The sequence below is a fragment of the Oncorhynchus masou genome, chromosome 24 (genome assembly GCF_036934945.1).
Source record: "Oncorhynchus masou masou isolate Uvic2021 chromosome 24, UVic_Omas_1.1, whole genome shotgun sequence".
Classification (NCBI taxonomy): Eukaryota; Metazoa; Chordata; class Actinopteri; order Salmoniformes; family Salmonidae; genus Oncorhynchus; species Oncorhynchus masou.
The window spans coordinates 98688456-98710172 of NC_088235.1; the positions used below are offsets into that span (position 1 = coordinate 98688456).

The 21717-nt window shown below is 42.7% G+C and overlaps 1 protein-coding gene across 1 annotated transcript in view; it reads left to right on the forward strand.

The window, feature by feature from the left end:
- Positions 1 to 5613: 5613 nt before the first annotated feature.
- adcy1a (adenylate cyclase 1a) overlaps positions 5614 to 21717 on the forward strand; it is a 124050-nt gene continuing 107946 nt past the window's right edge. The window contains exons 1-3 of the mRNA XM_064932985.1: positions 5614 to 6231; positions 7831 to 7980; positions 17526 to 17644. Of these exons, the coding sequence (XP_064789057.1) occupies positions 5614 to 6231; positions 7831 to 7980; positions 17526 to 17644 (887 nt within the window). The remainder of the gene's footprint in view (positions 6232 to 7830; positions 7981 to 17525; positions 17645 to 21717) is intronic.

Here is a 21717-nt window from a genome sequence, read left to right on the forward strand (position 1 = left end):
TATATAGTGCACTACTTTTAAACCATAGAGCTATGGGATTTCCTGGGCTTGTGTTAATCTAAAATGTATTCATTTATAATCGTAGTCATATTTTTAATGGTGTTCATGTATAATTCTCTTAGCTACAAATGCTCAGATGGAAATTGAAAACTGGCAGCCTTATTTTCAAAGACACAACTGGGTGCATTTTCTCAGAGTGTGTGTGTGCATGTGTGCGTGTGCGTGTGTGTGTGTGTGCATTTGCATGTTTGTGAGGGTTTGTTTAAATGGTAGTTACAGTTGAGATTTTTTTTTCTACCTCCTCCAACATCTCACTTGCAGTGATGGATGAGAAGAGCTGACACACAGATTTAAAAATATCTCTCAATAACACTCCCACACACAGTAACCCACAAGGGAACACACACAAACACGCAAGCACGCATGAAAAAGCGATTGAAAGAGAGAGAGAGAGAGAGAGAGAGAGAGAGAGAGAGAGAGAGAGAGCATACTGCTTAATTTCTGAATGCAAGGAACATGATAAGCTCTTGTGTCAGCCTCATCATCAGCTTTATATCCCTGAATGAGACCAGTATCTCTTTGTCTCTGTCTGTCCGTCTGTCTGTCTGTCTCCCTCTCTCTCCCTCCCCTCCCCCTCTCTTATTTACAGGGAAGATCTCAATTGCATACCCCTTGCATCCTCATTACTCATCTCCTTCTCAAATCCCATTGGAGGAGAATGTCAGAGGGGCGGGACCTCTGTCTTTCTCATCCAATGGGTTTTGAGAAGGAGATGAGGAGAGAGGACGCAAGTGGTATGCCATTGAGATCTTCCCACTGTGTCGTGTCTGAGTCTTCACCCCTCTGCCTGTGTCTATAAACAGGAAATGACCCACCTTTGATGACAGGAAATGAAGCGGACACAAATCAAAGCAGACTTCCTGGGTCACCTAATCCTTTCATAGAGAGGTAACTTTGTTGTTCCCAGCCGCCACCCCTAGCTGCCCACCCACCGTCTCAGACCCCCTTCCTCTCTCTGATCCCTCCTGTAGGTTGTGTTATGGGCCACACTTCGGTGTGTGTTTGTGTGTGTGTGTTCTGGGTTTTACTATCAGGGTCCGTTTGCATAATATATCTTAATTCCCTTTTCCCCTTATCTTTTCCTTTAAAGTTTCCTTAACTTTAAGACAGTTGCTCAAAACATTTTAAGGCAAATTTCCCACATAAATTAAGTGAAAAAGTTAAGGGTGCCCATGAGGTCCCTTAAGTGCTTCATTCAGTATGGATATCACTGTAAAAGGAATTTGTGGAGGTGATTGTTGCTTTCTTCTGCAAAAGGAAATCATCAAGCAGTTACATAGGTGTATAACTAGCCTGCAACTTAGTTAAACAATGGAAGGTGCACAATCCATGGCTACAAAGCTAGCTGGCTGGCTAGCTACCGACTCTGTAAGTCAGCATGACATGCTAGAAGTAATAGAAACAAGTTGAGAAAAAGGAACTAAAGGAAACATGTTTCATTATCTTCTGAATCAATTTGTTTATCCTATCTTGAATGTAGTTCTATTTTGTGATCTCCCAAAATAATTGAGATCTAGGTGATATATTCAGTCAGTGAATCAGGTCGTATCCATGGTAACCAGATACTCTTTCTGCCATGCATGCCTTCAAACTACAGTAAAACACCTTAAGTATGCCCTAACCTAAGGAAAACGCTTGAGGGGCTCAATGCAACATCCTTAAACAAGGAGTGTGGGGTGGGGAAATTATTCCTTAAGGTAAATCCTTAAGGGAAACACTTTAGATGTTTTCTGCAACTGAGACCAGAAGTCCTCACAAGGATAGTAAAACAAGGAAAATTAGGACAAGTGGGGACATTTTGCCAGTCGCAACCAAGAAAAAGGCTATTTTAGGCTTAGATTTAGGATTACAATTAGGGTTAGAATTAGGGTTAGGGTTAAGGGTTAAGGGTTAGGAGTTAGGGGTTAGGTTTAAGGTTATGGGTTTGAGGTTAAGGTTAAGGTTAGGGTTAGATTAATTTGTAAGGTTAGAGGTTATGGAAAATAGGATTTTGAATGGAAATCACCTGATATGTCCCCACAAGTATAGTAAAACAAAAGTGTGTGTGTGTGTGTGTGCGTGCGTGTGTGTGTGTGTATGTGCGTAAGGTTAATCTTTCAACTGTGCCACCCTTTCCTCCATGTCAGACCATCAATTTAGTCAAATGTCACTGAGCACAAAAGCACAGGGAGATCCCAGGTTAAGACAGCAAGGCGGTTGGTGTGTCAGAGGCACCAAGCTACAGACAGCTCAGATACATCAACTTTACCCTATTCATCTCAGTTCTGTTTTAAATGGCACAGTGCACTACTTTTGGCCAGAGTCCATTTGGGACATACACAGTGCCAGTAAGTGGCAGACAGTGAGGGATGGCCTTCATCCATAATGGAACTCTATTCCCTAATAAGTGCACAAATTTTGACCAGAGCCGTATAAGCCCTGGTCATTAGTAGTACACTATGTGGGAAATAGGGTACCATTTGTGACACACCCATGGTGATTGGGGAGCACCTCATCACGTCGTAACTTTGGCCCTCACCACCTCTGTTGCCATGGAAATGGGGGATTGTCAAGCATTCTGTCTCTGAGGAAAGGACAGTCCAAAAACCTGAGATGTCATTCAGTATGCCCGTGTGTGTGTGTGAGCGTCTAACGTAAGGCAAGAAATAGACAGAACGTAAAGCAAGGAATAGGCCAATGAGAGGATGGAGAGAGAGGGTGTCTAGAGGAGATGCTGCTGTAGCTGTGGTGGTATATGTTGTCTGGCCTTGACTGTGTGTGACTGGGGTGTAAACCTTTCTCCTGGGTCCTCTCAATACCCCCTCCACCCCCTACCCCACCAAGATTTGCTGATTATCCCTCTCCTCTACCTCTTCCATCCCTCCCTTCTGTCTCATCTCCAGCTCCATCCATCCCCTCCTCTATTCCAGCCCTCCCTTCTGTCTCTATACCAGCTCCATCCATCCCCTCCTCTATTCTAGCCCTCCCTTCTGTCTCTACACCAGCTCCATCCATCCCCTCCTCTATTCCAGCCCTCCCTTCTGTCTCTACACCAGCTCCATCCATCCCCTCCTCTATTCCAGCCCTCCCTTCTGTCTCTACACCAGGTCCATTCATCCCCTTCTCTATTCTAGGATTGGGCTGTGTTTTAATGGGATTTTTGAAGCCATAGAAAAGCAAAGCCATGTAAATTGTTAAAATAGCTTTTGTCTCCTTCAAGACATCAGAACTAACTTCTTAGGTGTGTAACTCCAGACCTTAGAGTGGATGGTTAAGTGCATCTGTTCTGTCTTCCTTAGACCTAGACTACATCCCAAATGGCACCCTACTCCCTACAAAGAGCACTACTTTTGACCAGAGCCCTATGTGAATAGGTTGCCATTGGTGGGTGCTTATGTGTTAATTTGCATATCCCAACTCCCCTGAGAGACCCTCTGAGAGTGGGGTCATGGCCAGGGTCAGCCATTATGAGCAGCAACCATCAGCAATTAGGGTTAAGTGCTTTGCTCAAGAGCACATGGGCAGATTTTTCACCTTGCCGGCTCTGGATTTGGTTACTGTCCCAACACTCTAACCACTCGGCTACCTGCTGCCCATGTGCCTGTGTGGTGTTTAATTAATTTCCAGTATATACTGCTTCTTTGAGTGATATAGGCTACTTTGCATATTCACTAGTTTTAATCAAGATGAATTACACACACAATTCACGCAAACACATACACACACACATATGTCCCATGTTATCCTCTCTTGTTTCCCTCCCAATTGGAGACCAGACCCTTTTCTGTGTATTAATGACTTATTTGAGTTTGCAGTGATCTGTTATTTAACATAATTGTGTGCCTTCCTCTAATTGCCACGAATTTCTATGGGTTGCAGTGCCTCTTCCTCCTTCTGTGCTTCTAATTGATTTATTTTAGACTTTTTGACACACACAGGCTTGCACACACAAACACCACAGATGGAGAGAGACACACACACAGAGAGGGGAGGGAGAAAGAGAGAGAGGGAGAGGGAGATAAGTATTATTCCCCACCTTGTCCCAAAAAATGTGAAGGCCAGCTGATTAATATCAAATACATTTTATGACTAGAGATCTCGGTGCGACTTCACCGCATATGTACACGCGTCAAAATCCACTTAGCTCACGGCAATATTCAATTCATTATTCAGATGCGCGAGAAGAGATGAATAAACCGGATAATTCCTCACACCTGCTGAGAGACTGTTAGATAACGGTGACGGTTTGTGTCATGAGGAACTCAAGGGGGTTGAAACATAAGGAAACGGTAGAAACCAGATGTTGTTGTTGCGCTTTATTAAAAGATCACCTGTGATGCTCACCGGTAGCGCATGCTATTAATAATCTGGAAATACAGCAGTCAGTAGATCCGGGAAATCACTGGCTTGTTTTGGTCTCGCTCTCTGTCTCGTTCCGTGTGCGTGTCTGTGCGTGCGTGTAGCGTGCATTTGTCTGTATTTGTGTAGGGGGGTGTAGAGGAAAGACAGCTCTCTTTTTTGAGGGAAAAATAGAGCCGCTCGAGATGTGTTTGTCAAATGAAAGCAGCCTTTGGTTTTGACCTGCCAGAATGATCGTTCTTATTTTAGGGAGACCTGTATTGTTTGGAATGGTGCACTGCAAGCATGATCCAACTCAGCCTGGTCTCAGAGCAAAATGTATTATATGTTACTAAAATCCGTGCCACTCCATTAGTATGACATGTTACATTACGTTAAAGTTACTTTACTTGACCTGTTTAGTACGATGTATTACGTTCGATAAGACAGTAGGTCACTTGATGCAAAAATGAACTCAAATGTTGTGTGTTCGTATCTCATCATGGACAACGTTAGCCTTTTAGCGAACTACTTACCACTTTTTAGCCATTTAGCATGCTAGTTAACCCTTCCCCTTCCCCTACCGCTAACCTTAAACCTTTAAACTAACTCCTAACCCTAACCTTAGCTAATGTTAGTGACAACAAATTTGAATTTTTAACATATCATATGCAACAAAAATGTGCAATATATTGTACAAATTGTAATTCATAACATACTTTATGTGCTCCAATTCGTATTATATTGTATGGCACTATAACATTGGTAGGCCAATGTTATGTAACCTAACCTAACATATCATATTAAATGGAGTGTCATGGTTTTAGAAACATATACTGCATTTGCTCTGTGGGATCCTCCTCACCTCTCCAGTACCTCAACATTACATTTGTCTGGGGCTGAGCAGAGACAGCGCTGCTGGTGGTCTGCCTCCAGAGCGCTTAAGAGAGAGAGAGAGACAGAGAGTGAGCGAAGGGGAGAGATGCGCTCCTGTGTGACACATTGTTTCAGGCTACCTTTCTGACGACGAAACAGTCAACCTGTGGATAGCAGCGGGTGGGGTGAGGATATTAAACTCGCGAGCTCTACTGTCACTGCTGTGGACACCCACCCCCCCTTCCCCTCCAGCTCAAGCCGCCGAAATCCTAGGATGCACGGGCTGCCAGCAGCTCCCGTTTAATTCATGAAAGGAGAGGGACCGACGCCAAGTCTGGGGGCGCGCGCCGAGACCGCTTTATGAATGGCCCGAACATGGAGGAAATTTCGTTTGAAAGAGTCCAGACCCGGAAGGAGGGTCACTGTCCGGCCGCCACCGGTACAACCATCGCTGCCGTCGCGTGCGAGGACGAGTTCGAAAGCAAAGAGCTCGAGACGCTCTTCCAAAACTACAATCTGAAGCTAGAGCAGACGGCAACGCTCAAAGCCCTCGCGGTGCTCATCGTGGCCGCCTCGTCCCTCGCGCTGATGGAGCTTCTGTCCGGTCCCCGGCTCACGGTGTCCAAGGGCTCTCACCCGGTGCACAGCGTAGTGTTCGTCTCTCTCTTTATAGTCACCAACGTCAAGTACCTGCAAGTGACGCAGCTGCAGCAGATCGCCAAGCTCGCGCTGCTCTTCAGCTTCACCTTCGCGCTCCTCTGCTGCCCGTTCCCCCTCGCACTTGGCGCCGCCGGCGTGGGGGCTCCCCCCGCACCGGAGCAAGGCGTGTGGCAGCTCATGCTGGTCACTCTCGTGGCATACGTGCTGCTCCCGGTGCGGACGCTGCTCGCAGTGCTGTTTGGTATGATGGTGGCCGTTTCCCACTTCATCGTCACGGCGACATCAGTCACGGCCAGAAAACACAAGCTCTGGAGACCGGTAAGTTCTGCACCCTCGGTACTCCCGCTCATTTACTCTCATTTAGAATCCCCGGTTAGTCAGCTAATCTGTCATGTAGAACGAGCTCTACCGACCTAAGCCTTAACTAACCAGCCTTCTCTTCAAGTCCCCTGTTTTCACTGTTATAGCCTATGCTTTGTTTCAGTGTGACTAGTTGTGCATTTCCCTCCATTTTCTATTGAATATCAGTGTCTATCGATAGGCCAGTGCTCCACTGCTGTTGTTATAAGTGGTGGTGTGGTGGTTGTGGACCCTGGTGGTGAGAGAGGTTTTGTATCAAACTTTCCCCTGGTACACTTTGGCTTTCCAGCTATACAAACCTCCGACCATTGAACCACACGCAGCAGATGCTGTCCACTCGCGGTGGTGCTGAAACGAAGAGCGTAGTGCACGCGGAGCTTTTCACGTACAAATCATCTAACAAAACACAATACACACATACACACACACACACGCACACTCACACAATTTAATCCACTTTCCAAAATAAACCATCCATATAGAAATGATAGATTATAAACCATGATGTTTTGGTATACCCACTAAAAACACAAATCCACCATTATTATACAACAGAAATACAACAACAACTTGCGCCAACACCACCACAACAACGAATTACTATATAACCCAATGTGAATGCCATTCATAACTCCATTCAACTGAACACCAACCATTCAGTCATTCAAGTGTCCAATACCTGTCATGGTGATATAGGTTACAGAAGGACCTTAGGTATACACAAGATGCTTTCCAATCAATATGAAGTGGTTTATGTTGCGTGGTTTGAATAAGCATGTTGACTTTAGAATCAAAGTGGTTTACATTAGCAGTCACAGTGTTCTACGAAAGGAAGAAAGGAAGGAAGCAGGAACTGAAGTAAAGAAAGAAAGGTATTGACATTAGCATTGTATATTTATTATTGGGTATATTTATTATTGGGTATAGTTAGTATCGGGTATATTTATTATTGGGTATAGTTAGTATCGGGTATATTTATTATTGGGTATATTTATTATTGGGTATATTTATTATTGGGTATATTTAGTATTGGGTATATTTAGTATCGGGTATCTTTAGTATTGGATATAGTTAGTATCAGGAATATTTCTTATCGGGCATATTTAGTATAGGGTATATTTATTATTGGGTACATTTAATATTGGGTATATTTAATATTAGGTATATTTAGTATTGGGTATATTTAATATTGGGTATTTTTAGCATCGGGTATATTTAAAATGGGGTATATTTAATATTGGGTATATTTAATATCGGGTATTGGGTAGGTGTTCTATAACAATCAACCTTTACCCTTTGAAAATGGCCTGGTATGTTTAAGGTTACCAGAGTTCAGTCATCACATTAACTACACACACAGAATCAATAACCAAGTATCAATGATAAATAGCCTTCTCCGTCTTCTCTCTCTCCCTATCTCTCCGCTACTCCCTCTTTGTGGTCTACATTTATGGTCTATTGTATAGATAACTTCAATGGTTTATTTTGAAATTTCCCCCCCCCCCACACACACATACACTGACTGTATACATTGTTCTTGTCCCGTGTGATCTGCAGCTGGTGGCCAATGCTGTACTATTCACCAGTGTCAACCTGTCTGGAGTCTTTGTCAGGGTGCTGACTGAGCGTGCTCAAAGGAAGGTCTTTCTGCAGGCTCGGAGCTGCATAGAGGAAAGGCTACAACTAGAGGATGAGAATGAGAAGCAGGTAAGAGAGAGACACACACACAGGCACACACACACACACACACACACACACACACACACACACACACACACACACACACACACACACACACACACACACACACACACACACACACACACACACACACACACACACACACACACATATACACACATATACACACATTACCAGTCATAAGTCTGGACACACCTACATTCAAGAATTTTTCTTTATTTTTACAACTTCCTACATTGTAGAATAATAGTGAAGACATCAGGACTATGAAATAACACATATGGAATCATGTAGTAACCATAAAAGTGTTTAAAAATCTAAATATATTTGGGATTCTTCAAAGTAGCCAACCTTTGTCTTGATGACAGCTTTGCACACTCTTGGCATTCTCTCAACCAGCTTCATGAGGAATGCTTTTCCAACAGTCTTGAAGGAGTTCCCACATATGTTGAGCACTTGATGGCTGCTTTTTCTTCACTCTGCGGTCCAACTTATCCCAAACCATCTCAATTGGGTTGAGGCTAGGTCCTCTGATGCAGCACTCCATCACTCTCCTTGGTCTAAATAGCCCTTACACAGCCTGGAGGTATGTTTTGTGTCATTGTCCTGTTGAAAAAGAAATGATAGTCCCACTAAGCACAAACCATATGCTATGGCATATTGATGCAGAATGCTGTGGTAGCCATGCTGGTTAAGTGTGCCTTGAATTCTATATAAATCACAGACAGTGTCACTAGCAAAGCACCCAAACACCATCACACCTCCACCTCCATGCTTCACAGTGGGAACCACACATGCAGAGATCATCCGTTCACCTACTCTGCGTCTCACAAAGACACGGCGGTTAGAACCAAAAATCTCAAATCTGGACACATCAGACCAAAGGACAGATTTCCACTGGTCTAATGTCCATTGCTCATGTTTCTTAGCCCAAGCAAGTCTCTTCTTCTTATTGATGTCCTTTAGTAGTGGTTTCTTTGCAGCAATTCAACCATGAAGGCCGAATTCTCGCAGTTGATGTATCTGTTGAAATCTGTGAAGCATTTATTTGGGCTGCTATTTCTGAGGCTGGTAACTCTAATGAAAGTATCCTCTGCAGCAGAGGTAACTCTGGGTCTTCCTTCACTGTGGCGGTCCTCATGAGAGCCGGTTTCATCATAGCACTTGATGGGTTTTGTGACTCCACTTGAAGAAACTTCAAAGGTTCTTGAAATGTTCCGCATTGACTGACCTTCATTTCTTAAAATAATGATGGACTGTTGTTTCTCTTTGCTTATTTGAGCTGGTCTTGCCATAATATGAACTTGGTCTTTTTCCAAATAGGGCTGTCTTCTGTATACCACCTCTATCTTGTCACAACACAACTGATTGGCTCAAACGCATTAAGAAGGAAAGAAAACCCACAAATGAACTTTTAACAAGGCACACCTTAATTAAAATGCATTCCAGGTGACTACCTCATGAAGCTGGTTGAGATAATGCCAAGAGTGTGCAAAGCTGTCATCAAGGCAAAGGGTGGCTACTTTGAAGAATCTCAAATATAAAATATATTTTGGATTTGTTTAACACTTTTTTGGTTACTACATGATTCCATATGTGTTATTTCATAGTCTTGATGTCTTCACTATTATTCTATAATGTATACAATAGTAAAAGCATAGATAAACCCTTTAATGAGTATGTGTGTCCAAACCTTTGACTGGTGCTGTATGTGCGTAAGCACGCAGACATACATGCTTGCATGCACTTCACACACACACACACACACACACACACACACACACACACACACACACACACACACACACACACACACACACACACACACACACACTATTTCAACTACACACACACACACACACACACACTATTTCAACTACACACACAAATATGTACATATTGACAGTAGAGTACATGGACATATTTTCAAGCAGAGTTGTTTTCTTGCATAGGCAACACATCACCCACTTTAAAAATGCTGAGGTAAAACAACTCAATTTGGAAAAATATTGGACCGAACACCTTTTGGGTTGGGTTTTTGATGCTGTGTTATTGAGCTACGATCAGAGATGGGCAGTATTTCTGTTACATGTATTTGAAATACATGTTTTAATGCATTTACATTTTGATAATTTAGCAGATGCTTTTATTCAGAGTGACAGTGCATTCAACTGAGGAAGATAAACAACAACATATCACAGTCATAGCAAGTAAAACGTTTCTGTGATCATTACTGAGAATGTTTTTGCAGTTCGGCCGGCTACTTGCAAATTTATTTAAAAATACAAATGACAAAACAAAACACTTTTTAGAAAGAAATAATGTTTCATTTTGATATATTTGTCATTAGACATTTGCAAGTAGGCCGGCCGAACTGCAACAACATTCTCAGTAACGGTCACTTACCATGACTGTGATATGTTCTTGTTTATCTACCTTAGTTGAATGCACTGTCACTCTGGATAAGAGAGTTTGCTAAATTACCTAAATGTACAGTTGAAGTTGGAAGTTTACATACACCTTAGCCAAATACATTTAAACACAGTTTTTCCTGACATTTAATCCGAGTAAAAATTCCCTGTCTTAGGTCAGTTAGGATCACCACTTTATTTTAAGAATGTGAAATGTCAGAATAATAGTAGAGAGAATGATTTATTTCACCTTTTAATTATTTCATCACATTCTCAGCGGGTCAGAAGTTTACATACACTCACTTAGTATTTGGTAGCATTGCCTTTAAATTGTTCAACTTGGGTCAAACATTTCAGATAGCCTTCCACAAGCTTCCCACAATAAGTTGGGTGAATTTTGGCCCATTCCTCCTGACAGAGCTGGTGTAACTTAGTCAGGTTTGTAGCCTCCTTACTCGCACACGCATTTTTAAATTCTGCCCACAAATTTTCTATACGATTGATGTCAGGGCTTTGTGATGGCCCCTACAATACCTTGACATTGCTGTCCTTAAGCTATTTTGCCACAATTTTGGAAGTATGCTTGAGGTCATTGTCTATTTGGAAGACCAATTTGCGATCAAGCTTTAAATTCCCGACTGATGTTTTGAGAAGTTGCTTCAATATATCCACATCATTTTTTCCTCATGATGCCATCTATTCGGTGAAGTGCACCAGTCCCTCCTACAGCAAACACCCCCACAACATGATGCTGCCACCCCCGTGCTTCATGGGTGGGATGGTGTTTTTCAGCTTGCAAGCTTCCCCCTTTCTCCTCCAAACATAACAATGGTCATTATGGCCAAACAGTTCTATTTTTGTTTCATCAGACCAGAGGATATTTCTCCAAAAAGTACGATCTTTGCCCCCATGTGCAGTTGCAAACTATACACTGGCTTTTTTATGGCGGTTTTGGAGCAGTGGCTTCTTCCTTGCCGAGCGGCATTTCAGGTTATGTCTATATTGGACTCATTTTACTGTGGATATAGATACTTTTGTACCTGTTTCCTCCAGCATCTTCACAAGGTCCTTTGCTGTTGTTCTGGGATTGATTTGCACTTTTCGCACCAAAGTACGTTCATCTCTAGGAGACAGAATGCGTCTCCTTCCTGAGCGGTATGACGGCTGCATTGTCCCATGGTGTTTATACTTGCATACTATTGTTTGAACAGCTGAACGTGGTACCTTCAGGCGTTTGCAAATTGCTCCCATGGATGAACCAGACTTGTGGAGGTCTACAATTTTTTTCTGAGGTCTTGGCTGATTTCTTTTGTTTTTCCCATGATGTCAAGCAATGAGACACTGAGTGTGAAGATAGGCCTTGAAATACATCCACAGGTACACCTCCAATTTGCTCAAATGATGTCTGTTAGCCTATCAGAAGCTTCTAAAGAAGCCATGATATCATTTTCTGGAATTGTCCAAGCTGTTTAAAGGCACAGTCAACTGAGTGTATGTAAACTTCTGACCCCCTGGAATTGTGATACAGTGAATTATAAGTGCAACAATCTATCTGTAAACAATTGTTGGAAAAATTACTTGTGTCATGCACAATGTAGATATCCTAATCGACTTGCCAAAGCTATAGTTTGTTAACAATAAATTTGTGGAGTGGTCGAAAAACAAGTTTTAATGACTCCTACCTAAATGTATGTAAACTTCCGATTTCAACTGTATATGTGGAAATGAACAACTGCAAGGCACACTAGGTATTGTCATTGGCCTCATTTCATTTTTACATCTACATTTACATTTAGTTCATTTAGTAGAAGCTCTTATCACACCATGGTGCCATCAGACTTCTGATACCAACTTAGGGTGAAAGGGGCCACAAAATTGTGAACCTCTAAACAGAAATGGTATAGAAAGGTATTTTGTATTTTGAAAATACACATTACAGCTTTCAAAAGTATCTTGTTAGAAAATACATTGGAGAGTAGTAGCAGCCCATTGTAATACAAAATACCTATTTTAAATACATGTAATGGAAATACTGCCCATCTGGTCATAGTTCAGTGACCAAACTGCGGGGTGAAAAATAACCCACACGTGTTCTGTCCACTATTTACCCAGCGCTGGGTTGGTTTTTAACCCATCATTCTTCAGAGTGCATCTTGTGTAAATAATGTGTGTTTGAGCTTGATACGTTTCAGAGTGACTTTCTAAAGGTTGCAGGTGCCAATGTAGCTTCTGCAACAATAAGCCCACAGGCACACAGTAACTATGACAGCAGCTATATGAGGAAAGAACAATTAGCGCAGCGTACGCATTACACCACACCACACACACACTCCACCCCCTCCTCACACACCTGCACACACACATGAACAAAATTAGACACCCACCCTTCCTCTCCTCCTCAGCCCAATATACCTACCTATAGGAGTCGCTTATAAGAATCAAATATCTTAGCACCCATACCCCGTTACACACACACACACACACACACACACACACACACACACACACACACACACACACACACACACACACACACACACACACACACACACACACACCTGTTGTTTGTAGATTAGCTGATGAAATGTTGTGTTGTTTCCCTGTCCTGCAGTAACAGCTCTGATCTCTGACAGGTCATTATTACACAGGCAGATTGCTTTCATGGCCTCCCCACGCCGCCCGCTAAAGGTCACTAGTTTATCTGTGTACCAAAAACGCACACAGCACCCTGATTGGGATCTGGGAACAGCACTTTGTTATGATGTAAACCCCCACTGAACCAGTCTGCCATTTGGATCATAATAACCAAACCAGTCTATTATATTCTTCCTATAACAAAATAAGTCTGCTATTCTGACAGTAATAACCAAAACCTGTTTTTTTACATTTTATTTCAGCGTGTGTCACGTTCTGACCTTAGTTCCTTTGTTTTGTCTTTTGTTTTAGTATGGTCAGGGCGTGAGTTGGGTGGGTTGTATATGTTAGTTTTTCTATGATTTTCTATTTCTGTGTTTGGCCTGGTATGGTTCTCAATCAGAGGCAGCTGTCAATCGTTGTCCCTGATTGAGAACCATATTTAGGTAGCCTGTTTTCGATTGTGTTTTGTGGGTGGTTGTTTTCAGTCTTTGTGTGTCTACACCAGACAGAACTATTCCGGTTGTTTCTTTGTTGTTTTGTTATTCAGTGTTCAGTTTACTTTATTAAAAAGATGAACATGTACCACGCTACGCATTGGTCCTCACCTTCTTCCCACGACAACTGTTACAGCCTGGTGGTGTTATTATTTTTAAAATGAGTATTATACATTTTCCAATGAGTTTTGTGATAATATTATGAAAGCATTCCACAAGGATGCTGACCCATGTTGACTCCAATGCTTCCCACAGTTGTGTCAGGTTGGCTGGATGTCCTTTGGATGGTGGACCATTACTGATACACACAGGAAACTGCTGAGCGTGAAAAACCCAGCAGCATTACAGTTCTTCACACAAACCAGTGCGCCTGGCACCTACTACCATACCCAGTTCAAAGGAACTTAAATCTTTTGTTTTGCCCATTAACTCTCTGAATGGCACACATACACAATCCATGTCTCAATTGTCTCAAGGCTTAAAAATCCTTATTTAATCTGTCTCCTCCCCTTCATCTACACTGATTGAAGTGGATTTAACAGGTGACATCAATAAGGGATCATAGCTGTCACCTGGACTCAACTGGTCAGTCTATGTCATGGAAAGAACCAGTGTTCCTAATGTTTTGTACACTGAGTGTCATCAGGTTTTTTAACAGTGTCTGCAAATTGAATAGTTGGTTTTATCCACAGCAGCTCAGCGATAATTAGAAAAAGTCATTCATTTAGTGAGCGATTAATGCATCAGGACCGGCGAAGAGGGCGTCACCAGAAATAATTAATGGAGGAGGGGAGAGAGGATGAGTACTAGATTATTCCAGAGGGAGAATAAAACCTATGTTATAGAAAACCTAACATATGTTCTATGTTGTACATCTCAGACTGGTTCCTGGTAGATCGCACTTTCATATTTTCATTTTAATTTTTACAGCAATCCTGATCATTTGTTAATTCATGTGCAGCTTATCTGTGTTGCTACAGCTGCTGCCAAAACAATGTTTTGTATTCTTGGTAGTAGGTGCAGTCATGTAGGGTCAAGGCCTGTGCTCTCATGGCAATAGCCTGATCGGCCCGATTTGTTTGTGTTTTAGCTAATTCCTCTCTTTGTTGGTTCCGATAGTAGAATTGGCTACAGTACATATAGAATGGGACCAGGGCCTGTATGTCACGCCCTGACCTTAGAGTTCAGGGTGTGACTCGGGTGGGAAAGTCTATGTTTTCTATTTCTTTGTTTTTGGCCGAGTGTGGTTCCCAATCAGAGGCAGCTGTCTATCGTTGTCTCTGATTGGGGATCATATATAAGTTGTCATTTTCCTTTTGGGTTTTGTGGGATCTTGTTTTCTGTTTAGTGTCTGTGCCTGACAGAACTGTTCACTTTCGCGTTTGTTATTTTGTTTTAAGTGTTTTTGAATACAAGGAGTCATGAACACTTACCACGCTGCGCTTTGGTCTACTATTCCTACCACCAACGGGAGCCGTTACACTGTATTCATAAAGCATCTCACAGACAGACTGCTGATCTAGGATCAGGTCCCCTTGTCCATTCATTATAATCTAAAAGGCAAAAACAACAAAAACAGCAACAAACACTCCTAATCTGAGAAGCTTGGTGAATATGGGTCCATGCAGGCTATTGAGTGGACTGAAATCAAAGTATAAAGAGGAATGTTTTGCGACTGAGAGAGAGAGAGAAGTAGGTCTCCAACACTGTTGCTCCTTACCCTTAATAAGACCAGCGGTGGTGGTAGTGTTGAGCTCATGGTGGTTGTTAAGGTCAAGACTGGCATCAAGACCAGGGAGGAACTGGAGCATACTGGTATTAATGTCATACCAGGCTATGGCATGGCATTTCTAACACCACACTCTGAGAAGCTACAGGGATGGACGCTACACTACTGAATGAGGGAGAATGGGCGTGTTGTTCTCAATAGTTCTTATATATTTGCAGAGTATATGTATGTTATGCCTTATACATACATATTATACAGTGAATTCGGAAAGTATTCAGACCCTTTTATCTTTTCTGCATTTTGTTACAGTCTTATTTTACAGTTACAGTTACAGTCTTATTCTAAATTTGATAAAAAAAGAAAAACCCCTCATCAATCTACACACAATGTCCCACAGGTTGTTGTTTTTTTGCAAATGTGTTACAAATACAACACTGAAATATCACATTTACATAATGTGATATTTGATAATTCTCCCCAGTCTGAGGTTTTGAGCGCTCTGGAGCAGGTTTTCATCAATGATCCCTCTGTACTTTTCTCCATTCATCTTTCCCTCGATCCTGACTAGTCTTCCAGTCCCTGCCGCTGAAAAACATCCCCACAGTATGATGCTGCCACCACCATGCTTTATGGTTTGGTTGAAGCTAGGGTTCCTCCAGACATGACGCTTGGCATTCAGGCCAAAGCATTCAATCTTGGTTTTATCAGACCAGAGAACATTTAGGTGCCTTTTAGCAAACTCCAAGCAGGCTGTCATGTGCCTTTTGCTGAGGAGTGGCTGCCATCTGGCCACTCTACCACAAATGCCTGATTGGTGGAGTACTGCAGAGATGGTTGTCCTTCTGGAGCTCTGTCAGAGTGACCATTGGGTTCTTGGTCACCTCCCTGAACAAGGCCCTTCTCCCCCGATTGCTCAGTTTGGCCGGGCGACCAGCTCTAGGAAGAGTCTTGGTTGTTCCAAACTTCTTCCATTTAAGAATGATGGAAGCCACTGTGTTCTTGCTGTATTTCAATGCTGCAGACATTTTTTGGTACCCTTCCCCTGATCTGTGCCTCGACACAATCCTGTCTTGGCATGCTACGGACAGTTCCTTCAACCTCATGGCTTGGTCTTTGCTCTGACATGCACTGTCAACTGTGGGATCTTATATAGACAAGTGTGTGCAGCCAAATCATGTCCAATCAATTGAATTTACCACAAGTGGACTCCAATCAAGTAGTAGAAACATCAAGTATAATCAATGGAATCATGATGCAGCTAAGCTCAATTTCGAGTCTCAAAGCAAAGGGTCTGAATACTTATGTAAATCAGTTTTTTTTCTTTCTCTAAAATCATGTTTTCGCTTTGTCATTATGTGTCATTGTGTGTAGATGGATGAGGAACACAATTAATTTAATCGATTTTATAATAAGTCTGTAACGTGACAATATGTGGAAATATCAAGGGGTCTGAATACTTTCTGAATGCACTGTTTGTACACAAGTAACTACCAAAATAATGGAAACATTAAATGAGGGATACAAGCATATTGAAAGCATGTCCTTCCACACAGTTTTGGTTCCTGAGTTAATTAAGCAATTAACATCCCATCATGCTTAAAATTGATTCATCATGTACTAAAAGGCTGGTCAGGCCATTTTCTGGCTATTATTTTGGTTACCATGGTATGCCCCCAAAGGATGACAATGCCCCCATCTACAGGTCACAAGTGGTCACTGAATGGTTTGATTGGCATGAGAATGATGTAAAGCATATGCCATGGCCGTCTCAGTCACCAGATCTCAACCCAATTGAACACGTAAGGAGATTCTGGAGCGGCGCCTGAGACAGCGTTTTCCACCACCATCAACAAAACACCTAAAGATGGAATTTCTCGTGGAAGAATGGTATCTCATCCCTCCAATAGAGTTCCAGACACTTGTAGAATCTATGTCAAGATGCATTGAAGCTGTTCTGGCTCGTGGTGCCCAACACCCTATTCAGACATTTTATGTTGGTGTTTCCTTTATTTTGACAGTTACCTGTATGTATGTCTATTGTAGGCTACTGTAATGCTGTTGATCAAAATGCATCCATTTGACCTCTGCTGCTGTAACCTCTGGAGGATGGGGCTGTGTCCGACATGGGCGGATGAAGTGCACTATATTATGAAATACGCTGTAATTTGGGAGGCATACTATTAATAATGAGCGAGTTCGTTTTTTTTACTTTTACATAATATGACCTCATGATTTACCTCCGCCCACTCTGTCTTTCGGATTCTCCCACTCCTGCTTTAGGAGCGCCTCCTCATGAGCCTGTTGCCCAGGAACGTTGCCATGGAGATGAAGGAGGACTTCCTGAAGCCGCCCGAGAGGATCTTTCATAAGATCTACATCCAGCGTCATGACAACGTCAGGTACGTACGTGAGTGACGCTATGGCAACAACAGGTTTTCTAACGGGTGGCAGGAGTTTTGATGGTCGTCTTGTTCTTGATCCACCGTGTCATCATGTCTTCCTCAAATGACATCAGGATACAAAAAGAGTGGTTTGGCTAAGTGAGAGGTAATGAATTTCAGATCAGGGGGTACTAGAGTCTGGCAGGGCTCACAGTCACCTGGTCAGATCAGGGGGTACTAGAGAATGACAGGGCTCACATTCACCTGGTCAGATCAGGGGGTACTAGAGTCTGGCAGGGCTCACAGTCACCTGGTCAGATCAGGGGGTACTAGAGACTGGCAGGGCTCACAGTCACCTGGTCAGATCAGGGGGTACTAGAGAATGGCAGGGCTCACAGTCGCCTGGTCACATGAATAAGAATGTCCAGAAATCTTCACTCCAATGTGTGTTTCAGAGGTTGATGTGGAACCAGAGCAGTGGTGGCTGGTGGGGGGAGATATCCCAGGATGGGCTAATTGTAATGGCTGAAATGGAATAAATGGAAAAGTGATCAAACATGATTTCCATTATTTAGTTTGATACTGTTTCATTCATCTCCTCCCAACAGACACCACTGAGCCAGGGTGACAGTTGAACTAATGATTACACATTAACTAGGCAGCAAAGAGACAGCTTTATGTATCAGTGATGATGGGAGTAGGAGTGGACTGCAGTCAGCAGCACTCCAATCAAGGGCTCTCCTCTCCTCTCCTCTCCTCTCCTCTCCTCTCCTCTCCTCTCCTCTCCTCTCCTCTCCTCTCCTCTCCTCTACTGGACTCCCCTCTCCTCTCCTCTCCTCTCCTCTCCTCTCCTCTCCTCTCCTCTCCTCTCCTCTCCTCTCCTCTCAGCACCACAACCTTCCAACCAGCTAGGGTACAGCTACAGCTCCAGAGTCTGTGTGTATCTGTGTGTGTGTGTGTGCCTGCATGTTGCTGTGGAGAGGCAGTGTTCATAAGCACACACGCACACACATCCCCCTCCTCATCCCCCTCCAACCCTCCGCACTTCCCTCCTCATCCCCCCTCCAACCCTCCGCACCCCCCTCCTCATCCCCCCTCCAACACTCTGTGCCCCCCTCGTCATCCCCCTTCCAACCCTCCACGCCACCCTCCTCATCCCCCAGCCTGAAACACGCACCCCCCCCACACACACACACACACCAGACACAGGAGCCCTGTTCAGATGGAAATGACAGAAGTGAGGTTGTGAATAGAGAGTCTTGATTCCAGCTTTGCATATATCAAGTTCTCTCTTCTGTCTCCATGCCAAGTCAAGCCAAGCTGCAAACAGCAAGTTTCATGCTACTGAGGCAGTGTCTCAAATCAAACCCTATTCCCTATATAGTGCACTACTTTTGACCAGGGCCCATAGGCAGACAGTCACAGTGCAGGGGAGGGACTCTCAAAAAGTCACACACTCTCTCACATTATGGCTTACTGAAGTTACACACTCTCACATTATGGCTTCCTGAAGTTACTCTCTCACATTATGGCTTACTGAAGTTACTCTCTCACATTATGGCTTACTGAAGTTACACTCTCTCACATTATGGCTTCCTGAAGAAGTTACACTCTCTCACATTATGGCTTACTGAAGATACACTCTATCACATTATGGCTTACTGAAGATACACTCTCTAACATTATTGCTTACTGAACTTACACTCTCTCAAATTATGGCTTCCTGAAGTTACACTCACATTATGTCTTACTGAAGTTACACTTTCTCACATTATGGCTTCCTGAAGAAGTTACACTCTCACATTATGGCTTCCTGAAGTTACACTCTCACATTATGGCTTCCTGAAGTTACACTCTCACATTATGGCTTCCTGAAGTTACACTCTCACATTATGGATTCCTGAAGAAGTTACACTCTCTCACATTATGGCTTCCTGAAGAAGTTACACTCTCTCACATTTTGGCTTCCTGAAGTTACACTCTCTCACATTATGGCTTACTGAAGTTTATCTCACATTATGGCTTTCTGAAGTTACACTCTCTCACATTATGGCTTCCTGTAGTTACACTCTCTCACATTATGGTTCACTGAAGTTACACTCTCTCACATTATGGTTCACTGAAGAAGTTACGCTCTCACATTATGGCTTCCTGAAGTTGCACTCTCTCACATTTTGGCTTCCTGAAGTTGCACTCTCTCACATTATGGCTTCCTGAAGTTGCACTCTCTCACATTATGGCTTCCTGAAGTTACACTCTCTCACATTATGGCTTACTGAAGTTACGCTCTCACATTATGGCTTCCTGAAGTTACACTCTCTCACATTTTGGCTTCCTGAAGTTGCACTCTCTCACATTATGGCTTACTGAAGATACACTCTCTCACATTATGGCTTACTGAAGATACACTCTCTCACATTATGGCTTCCTGAAGTAACACTTTCTCACATTATGGCTTACTGAAGAAGTTACACTCTCACATTATGGCTTCCTGAAGAAGTTACACTCTCACATTATGGCTTCCTGAAGTTACACTATCTCACATTATGGCTTACTGAAGATACACTCTCTAACATTATTGCTTACTGATCTTACACTCTCTCAAATTATGGCTTCCTGAAGTTACACTCACATTATGTCTTACTGAACTTACACTTTCTCACATTATGGCTTCCTGAAGAAGTTACACTCTCACATTATGGCTTCCTGAAGTTACACTCTCTCACATTATGGCTTACTGAAGTTACACTCTCACATTATGGCTTACTGAAGTTTATCTCACATTATGGCTTCCTGAAGTTACACACTCTCACATTATGGCTAACTGAAGTTGCACTCTCTCACATTATGGCTTCCTGAAGTTACACTCTCTCACATTATGGCTTCCTGAAGTTGCACTCTCTCACATTATGGCTTACTGAAGTTGCACTCTCTCACATTATGGCTTCCTGAAGTTACACTCTCGCATTATGGCTTCCTGAAGAAGTTACACTCTCTCACATTATGGTTCACTGAATAAGTTACACTCTCACATTATGTCTTCCTGAATTTGCACTCTCTCACATTTTGGCTTCCTGAAGTTGCACTCTCTCACATTTTGGCTTCCTGAAGTTACACTCTCTCACATTATGGTTCACTGAAGAAGTTACACTCTCACATTATGGCTTCCTGTAGTTACACTCTCTCACATTATGGTTCACTGAAGTTACACTCTCTCACATTATGGTTCACTGAAGAAGTTACACTCTCACATTATGGCTTCCTGAAGTTGCACTCTCTCACATTATGGCTTCCTGAAGTTGCACTCTCTCACATTATGGTTCACTGAAGATGTTACACTCTCACATTATGGCTTCCTGAAGTTACACTCTCTCACATTTTGGCTTCCTGAAGTTACAATCTCTCACATTATGGTTCACTGAAGTTACACTCTCTCACATTATGGTTCACTGAAGAAGTTACACTCTCACATTATGGCTTCCTGTAGTTACACTCTCTCACATTATGGTTCACTGAAGTTACACTCTCTCACATTATGGTTCACTGAAGAAGTTACACTCTCACATTATGGCTTCCTGAAGTTACACTCTCTCACATTATGGCTTACTGAAGTTACGCTCTCACATTATGGCTTCCTGAAGTTACACTCTCACATTATGTCTTACTGAAGTTGCACTCTCTCACATTTTGGCTTCCTGAAGTTGCACTCTCTCACATTATGGCTTTCTGAAGTTGCACTGTCTCACATTATGGCTTACTGAAGTTTATCTCACATTATGGCTTCTTGAAGTTGCACTCTCTCACATTATGGCTTACTGAAGTTACACTCTCACATTATGGCTTACTGAAGTTTATCTCACATTATGGCTTCCTGAAGTTACACACTCTCACATTATGGCTAACTGAAGTTGCACTCTCTCACATTATGGCTTCCTGAAGTTACACTTTCTCACATTATGGCTTCCTGAAGTTACACTATCTCACATTATGGCTTACTGAAGATACACTCTCTAACATTATTGCTTACTGAACTTACACTCTCTCAAATTATGGCTTCCTGAAGTTACACTCACATTATGTCTTACTGAAGT